General features: G+C 38.4%; 1 protein-coding gene across 1 annotated transcript in view; it reads right to left on the bottom strand.

Moving 5' to 3' along the window:
• Positions 1-2,043: 2,043 nt before the first annotated feature.
• ZNF385B (zinc finger protein 385B) overlaps positions 2,044-8,676 on the bottom strand; it is a 25,952-nt gene continuing 19,319 nt past the window's right edge. The window contains exons 4-7 of the mRNA XM_029083642.1: positions 6,324-6,569; positions 5,067-5,245; positions 3,874-3,975; positions 2,044-2,262 (exon numbers count right to left, since the gene is read on the bottom strand). Coding sequence (XP_028939475.1) covers positions 2,044-2,262; positions 3,874-3,975; positions 5,067-5,245; positions 6,324-6,569 — 746 coding nt within the window. The remainder of the gene's footprint in view (positions 2,263-3,873; positions 3,976-5,066; positions 5,246-6,323; positions 6,570-8,676) is intronic.

Genomic DNA, 8,676 nt, shown 5'->3' on the forward strand with positions numbered 1-8,676 from the left:
ATTTGTAGGTGATTCTCCAGCAAATTATCCTCCCACAACACAGTTGAGTGCTCCACTGAATAGTGGAAATTGGGCAGAATTACACTTGCAGAAAATGCTAATACATTGTGACTAAGAGGTCTATGTCAGTCTGTAAATTCTGTATTACTAAAATTACTGAAATTTTTATTCCTTGGCCTTTGTGGTTTTGTAACGACACTACTGGCTTTGCATTAACACTAACAGCCTTATATTTGAGTCTTTTTACTCTTGTACTCTTTACTTTTCACTTTGTAGTAACAAATAAAAGATTTTTACAGAACAGATCAAACTTTTCTGCAGAGGAAAATATAATTTCAAAGCTTCCCCAAACACCTGCCTTCAAAAGCCTGCTGCGTCAAGCAGCTGCCTACTTTGCCCATGCTTCAGAGCAAGTCCTGGCTCCAAAGGGAGCTGCTTCCAGTCTCAGGTATGCCCAGGCTGGTTTTAAAGTTAATCTCCATCAGAGATGGCATAACCATGTTGTAGCATTTTGGTGATGCAATAATAAAACCATAATTACCCACCTGGCTCTACTGCTTCTTCCTCTGAATCTCGGATGTAGTGAATGTTTACAGTCTTACTGCAACCCCAGAAAAGGCTGTAACAGGATGTACCAAGGAAAAGACGTTAAAACACAAGGGAAGTAAGCGCAGGTTCTGTAATTATAGTCTATTGCAACTCTCATGCTTTCCCTGCTCCTGAAGAGTCCTTTAGCTAAATTTATTTGTTCCAGGCTTCTTTTTTCTGTACTAATTAATAAACACAAGAAGCATGTATATTTTTCTTCTTATTTTATTGAAAAGGTACATTTAAAAAAATACACAGACATTTTACTATTATGGATTGCAGATAAAGACACTCTAAAAGTTAATTCTATTTTTTTTTCCTTTCATCCACCTGTTCTCCCCATTATCACATAATTACCTCAGTCTGAGTACTGCATATTGATATCACCTTTATAAAAGGGTTGGGGAGGTAAGAAGATAGGTGGAGCATTACTGTAATATATTCAGTAAACAGAGAATATGGTCAATTATAAATATTTTATGTTCTGTACATTATTGCATTAGGGAGCCACAATGTTATGCAGCATCATTACAAAGGAAACTAGTTAGAAATGAAGGAAAAAAATGATATTTATGTACATATACATGGATCCATTTTCTTCTTGAACAATGCATGTGAGCTGTGGTAATGTGCAATTGAAAAGCTTTTTTTTCTCTTTAAACATTGCGTAGCAACACCAGTGAAGAAACAACAAAAATAATTTAAATGAAAGTAGCAAACAAGTAGTAATCTTAACTATATGTTATATGGCTTTCTATTTTTAATTTCTCTAAATAAAGTGTGACACAAAAGAAATAACTAAAAGCTTCAGCGCTGCATTGCTTTCAAACATTTGCACAGAAACTAAAAATATTAAAATCAGACATATGATACATATTTAGTACTACACAAGATACACCAGTACTGGGGCCTAGGACAGTACACAATCCCTGTCAACAAGAGCACACTGAAAAAAAAGGACATAATTAATTTTTGAGATGTTATCCACCATCGAGCATTTGGTTCATCTACCTTTTTTCCCACATTAGATTATACCCCACTGGTTTTCAGAGAAATATTTACATAAGTGTAAGCGAGGAAGACCCTAGTTTTCAAGTCTGTCAGGAAAATATTTCATGTTCCTTGATTCCAAGGTGCATCATAAACATTGAAAAAAAAAATAGATGCATGAATCTTTAACGGTTTAGATTTTATGAGCAATTAAGTTTTTTAGTAAATCACACTCTATTTGGATTTAAAAAAAGGGAGAGACAGAGAGAGACTGAGAAAGTGAGTTGTCTGGACTCCAAAGTGCAGTACCGTCAATGATGAATTTTATGGTGTGGTTGGTTGAGGTGTCACACTGGATGGCATTTCAAAAGAAAAAGACATTTTTCTTTTGAACCCTCGACTCCTTTCCTGCTTTTCTTTTACCCTTTTTACTGGCCATAGTGTTCTCTTTTTTACTTCAATAAATTAGTATGGTGCAAAAAGTATGGAGGCAGGTGTTGCTCGGATGGGACCATGGCCTGGCCTGAGGAGAGCTGGTGGTATTGCAGGTGCCTGGAACAAGGAGGCAGAGGGACGAGGAGGAAGGGACAGAGCTGATGATACAGCTGCAGCTGCAGCAAGAGGAGATGAAAGGAAAGCAGGTGCCAGCGGCTTAATCATGTCCTTCTGGAATGCAAGTTTTGCCTGGAATAAAACACACAAAAAAGTAATGTAAATACTGTTCTTCCCACGCCCACTTTTACATGAGGGAAAAAATGAACCCTGACAAAGGGCAGGACGTGGTTTCTCACAGAAGCCTCAGGTCAGCTGCTTAGAAATTTTACCCACATTGTCTTCTTACTCCCAAGGCAGTTAAAGCAACCAAATAATATATTTACAGATACATAAAGCTCTTGAGTTTAGGGGCAATCACACTGATGATGTTTAGAAGGAAGCATAATTTGCAAGTGAACAACATGAAATTATACGAATCATAACTGTGCAAGAAACATTAAAAAACTTGATTAAGACTTCAATGTCAAAAGTCAAATTTTCCACTTGCAAAAATAAACTGTGGTCAAGATGGGAACTAGTATCAGTATAGTCAGCTTGTTACTTGTTACACCTTGCAGAGGTGCCCTCTTCAAAATAGAAATATTTTTTAAGATCTATACCATACAGAATTCTTTCTTAAAGAATTATTACTCAGTTTATGATCTACAATATTTGCTGGTGCTTGTGGTAAAAAAGCTAACGAGAAATATATACACTCCAGTCTCACTGAAAATAGCTTGCACTGCAATCACATTTGTGGGGGGAAAGATGCTCAAGTCCTTTATTAGTGGAGGTCTCTCCTTGTGCAATACATTATGATGTTTTACACAAATGAAGATTAGTGTGTGCAGAACCTATTGAATGGGGAGATTTAGAGAAATCCTGCAGCATTTTCATTTGCCTCTATACAATTACAAAGACATATTAATATTTCAGCTTTGAAAAGCTTTTCATATGCTTACTGTTGCATGCACACATTTGCATCTCTCTCTTTCCACCCTATAAATTGTTTTTGTGCCATAGGTGGCATGCACTTTTCCCTAATGAATAAAATACAGGCTGAGTCATGAGGAAATAAACAGACAATCTGTGCTGTGCTAGAGTCAGCCTGAGCCCCGGCTGCAGCTGACTGGCAGAACCAGCCTGGGGAATTCCTGGAAATGCAGGTGGGTGTGAAAGGAAGGGCTGGGGGCATAAAGGCAGGCAAGGTGTTTTGATAGCCAGTGATAAAGCCCGAGCATGCAGACAGGCAATCAATTCTTCTAAACACCTGATAACTCTTTTGCACCAACATAATACATCCGCACAGCACTCTGTTTTGCTTTATGCAGAGAACGAGCATTAATATTTTTATATCTTAGCATCTTATGTCCTTTTCCGTGGCTGCATCCATCATAACTAAGAGTTATCTCAGGTGTCCAGAAAGACAGAGTGTATATACAATGCAGCCTTTCAAGAAGTGCACTAGCCCAGCAGAGCCAATACCTTTCCATGGGGCGCACAGTTCATCGGTTCATTCCCCATTCCACTGATTATTCCCTTCTTCCTAGCAGTAAATAACACTTGCATTGCCATCTGCGTGCCTTTGACTGGGCAGACAGAATACATAACTATCTTCAAATCTGATCCCTGTGCAGATTCAGCCTGCAGGGAGAGAAACGCTGCGCCAGCGTCAGGTCTGTCATGTTCCTGCCTCTGTGCAGTGGGAGTCCCCAAGGTCACAAATTCACACAGACAGTGATGGGAAATAAAAATACTTACTGCTAAAATACTTGGGCTGCGCTGCAGTTTGTTGTAAGGACTATACTTAGGTTTCATAGGCTTTCCTGCAACTCTGTCCTTATGCCTTCGGCTGGAAATGTGCTGAAATAAATATCCTCACATTTAATTAGCTGTTTAAACATTTCTCAGTTTTGAGTTTGAAATTTATTTGTCAGCAGGATATACATAAGCTCCTGTTTGTAAGATAAAGTAGATTCTTTAGAGAGAGCAAAGATGAGTTTTGCTAAATTAAACATAACAATTTGCAGCACATCAAATAGAGAATCAGAAACTAATCAAATATAGCGAATCCTGTGATGCAAGACAGCCTGTGCAAATTATTGATATTTTGGGTAGTATTTCCTTTTTCCACTTGAGGAGCTTTGAACCAGGCAAAGTTGTAATCACTAGGTCATAAGGATATTCAGAAGTAGGAGGTAAATTTCAGTCTTGCTGATGCTATTCAGTTGTATAAATAATTCAATATTAGCTGAAGGAAGAACCAGTACCCAGGGATATGTCTACACCATGCAATTTAATACTATCTTAGAGGTAACTGAAATAACAGGTAACAAGAGGACCCATCCACACAGCAGAGCACCATCCAGGTAGATTCCCGTTTGGGTATCAGAAACAACGTATTTGTATTGGCAGAGCTCCAAGCCCAGGGCAAATCGGCTGGGACAGACCAGAGCTGCATGTTCACACAGTTACGCTGTTAATGATAATGTTGTTCTACACAATTAAGATATATCTACAGTATTACCCTCCTGCTGATTGTCCTAAACCAATAGATTCAAGTCACATCCTCCTTCTCACATAGTATTAAAAAGTATCCCAGTAGACTGAAACAGCACCAAAAGAGAAACTTCAACCCAGAATTTCTTCCAGACCAAAGTTCAGATCTCTCTCTTGAGCCACAACAAACTTCAAACAGGATCTGCTATGTTGTTCATTGATACTGACACCTTGTCCACCTCTGCTTTACAACTCTTAAGCCCATTTTTTCCCAGCTGAAACAATTAGATGAAGTTGACCTATGGTGAACTATTTAGAAATAGTTGTGGGATGACAGAATAGAAATACGAAGTTCACTTTTTTTGCCAAAACATCTTCACACAGACCTACATCCCACCTACAAAATTGCAATGCAACTAAAAACAACAAAGGAGCTCCAGATACTTGCAAGCTACCTGTTTAAGTTGAATTTCTGAATTAACATGAACATCACAGATTTCACAATGAAACGTCTTGTTCTGCAGTCCTGAGCCTTTACTGCCATTCTGCACCTTCAGCCGGGATCCAGGTCTAGGGTAAGACTTGATGGGACCAGCACCATTCCGAGCCTCAACCATGGTCTTGTGCTTAGAGCCTAATGGGCAAGGAGACACAGGTGAGTTAGTGATCAGTGACATACAACCATGTCTGTTAGCCTTGAGACTTTCTGTAACACATTTATCTTCACGACAGAATTGTTGAAGTCACTACAGATTGGGATTAATGATGGCACTGGTTTTGGTCAGTGTAGTTCCCACTTTGTCGAGCTAAAGGGAAGCCAGACAATGGGAGAAGGGTTTGTACAAAAAGGGAACAACAGGCACACTGGACCACTGTCTCCCTGTTCAGGGGCAGTGGCTGTATGGCTAAGGTGCTTGTGGCTTATTCTTCTGCCAAAATCCATATGGCTGGTAAATCACGACAAAAGCCCAAGCCAAGAGTGGGAGAGGAACCACTGCAATCACCCAAAACCTGCCTAGGAACAGGAATACTTCAGTAAGTATCCTTCGATTTGGAAGAGATGGCTGCTTTGGCCATTTCAAGAATGGATTACAGCTGTAAAACCAGCTTCAATGGTTTGTTAACAAGCTTTACCTTACCAGCACATCACAGAGCAGCCAGAGCGCATTAGGGCTTGCTGCTTGTGGCGTTTTAAAGGGAGCATATCTAACTCACAATAATTAAAAGATTCTAAAACATCTAGGAAACCTAAGGATCCCACCCTAAAGTTATAAAAAATATCAAAAAACAAAAATTACTATAAGTTGTACCAGCAAAAAAACAGACACCAGAGACAGTGAGGTGCGATATGAAAGAGAGAGAGAACTGACATTTTAGAAACCTTAGTGCTACAGAAACCACTACAATCATACTATGATCCTCTATACGAAGCCATGATGGAATCTGATGAGGTAACATTAACTGTAGGGATTTCATCAACTAAAAGTTTATAGAGTATATGAAGGACAGTTCAAAAAAATTAAAGAGAGCTTTAATAAAATATCAATCACCACACATGAAGTTGTTATTAACAGAAATGTTTTTGGAGCTTGCCATCATAAGTTTTAACTGAAAGACTCATCAGTAGCTACCACAGTGCCAGAAACGCAGCTTGTTACACTGAATTTTAAAAATAATAACATACAACTGACTTACACTGTATGCATACTCACCTGTATTGTGAGCTTCTAGTTGTGACAGGGAATTCACAGCCACTTTGCATAATGAACAGTAAAGTAGTTTTTTGGCTTTTTCCTCTTCTGACTCAGAAACTGTGCTGGGAGCTCCATTCATGCTCTTGGAAGATGAGGCAGGTGTTACAGGTGCAACTGCTGCCACTCCAGGTTTGGGAAGAAAAGGACCCACTTCTGTACTGGACTGCTGACTTGTACTATTGGGTTTTACTTTCCCTTTATCTTCTAAAAGAAGAAAGAAATGTCAAAATATGCTGCACACAAAACCCCCCCCCATACAGTAATAATCCTGTGGTTTTAGTAAACCTAATACAACAGGGGCCAAATTAATCTCATTTTATACAGGACAGTAGCATCCTTGAAATCTTGTTAAAATCCTACCATGAAATATGTGTAATTTGACAAAAGGGATGATTTTCCTGTTTTTAAGGTTACCAGTGAATATCAATGACTTCAACAAATTCATGCCAGCTGTTGCTGTCATGCTGCAGGTTTGGTCAGCTGAAAGGAGACCAAGAGAGCCCAAAGGCAGAGAGGGTTAAGGGCTGGAGAGCACTCAGCAACATGTGAGCCTTTGCCCTGGGGATTACAAAAATATTTTGAAAAGCAATATATTAGCCTTTGGAATGACTCTAGCTTCTCAAAGTCACTGAGAGGATGCCAAGAGGCTCCAGCACCATCTTGACATATGATATCCTTCATTTCAGTTACAGGAGTTGATTATGATACTATACTACACACATGAACACAGCCACTAATATTTTTTAGGTTTTTCCAAGAACAGTTCCCCATATATCAGAAGATCAGATGGCTCTGATGTGCATTCAGTGCATTTCTGTATCACTTCACAAGCACAAGTCAATAATCTGTGCTCCTGTGAGACAGGTAGGCAGGTATTACGTCATTTTGCAGATGGTGATCGCAAGGCGAGAGATTAAATGTCCCAACTGTGCCTGAAAAGGAACTTTGTGCCAGAGCCAGTATTCAAATGTTCCTTGCCTACGTGCTATCTACAAGACCTCATTGCATTTTAAGCTACTCAACTGCAATCCTTGTGACCACAAGCCATACTACTTGCTGGCAGTAAAACAAGCTCACCTATAAAGAACAGGGGATGGGAGGGTGACAGTACAGTGTTTCTGGCATGAGCAAGCCTGACAAAACGGACATAAGAAATGATTGTGTAAGTCACCTGTTGTCACTCTGAAAAACAGGAATCAAATTTTATCTAAGCAAGCAACCTCTTAAAAACTTATATCCTGTTTGAAACCTATGGCATAGTTTTAAATAGTGTTGAACTGAACTGAAAAACTAGGTTCTATTTTTAGCACTTGGTTATTTTTAAATATGAGCCCTTGCACTTTATGTTTACAGCTATGAGACTCTATCTTAACATCACTCTGTGTATCAGGCCAATGCTGTGCTACCAAGAATTCTGAAAACAGAGTTGTACCCTCTACAACAAACACTTGAGAGTGCATATGAACTATGAACAGGCAGCCTGAAATTACAACCAGTAGTTGTTGGCATATTTCCCAGAAGTACGTTGCAGTACATCAATTTTAGATTGTTAAAAACTAGGAGAAAGAAAATTCTAATAAAAGAATTATTATTTGTCAAAATAGGAGAAAGAAAATTCTAATAAAAGAATTATTATTTTTTAAAATACCTACAAAATACTTTTAAATTACATGATATGAACTGTATTAAACATTAAAAACGATCAAGTACAAAGACTACTGCTAGGACCAAATTAATGACAAAACCAAATTCTGAAGGTATTTTAATTGCTAGAGTATGACAAAAGAAAGTGATGTTAAACATAGTTCATAGACTATTCAATTTCCATGTCTCTATACTAATAAGTCACATCTGCAAAAATCTAGAACACATATGACTTGTGAGTCATCATAAAATACACAGTTTTAATAAATAGCGTTTGCTAACATGCAAAATTAAGGAGTTTTCAATATGAAAAGTTCTCAGAGGTGTGAACATCTACAAAGGAAACATGGTGAACTGTTGCCATTTATGAATTCACATTACAGGAAAATAGGCTTGTTGTTCTACGCAATATTATGCCACACTGCAAAAGGCATAATACCAGGAGGTATGTGAACCTGAGTGCAATAAAGGAAGTTTCTTCAGTTTTTTGCATTTGCAGAACTGCAAGCTGTATGTTAATATAGAGAGATGACACTTCTAGTTTGGGTTTTTTTATGTTGTTTCCCCTTTTTTTATGTAAGCATAAAGATTTGGTGCTTTTGAAACATTTCATGGAGATAGAAATAATTTCCTCCTGTGAGAGAGAGAACAGGAGGGTGCCAGCAGG

Source organism: Antrostomus carolinensis, unplaced genomic scaffold (assembly GCF_000700745.2).
Source record: "Antrostomus carolinensis isolate BGI_N321 unplaced genomic scaffold, ASM70074v2 scaffold6002, whole genome shotgun sequence".
Lineage (NCBI taxonomy): Eukaryota > Metazoa > Chordata > Aves > Caprimulgiformes > Caprimulgidae > Antrostomus > Antrostomus carolinensis.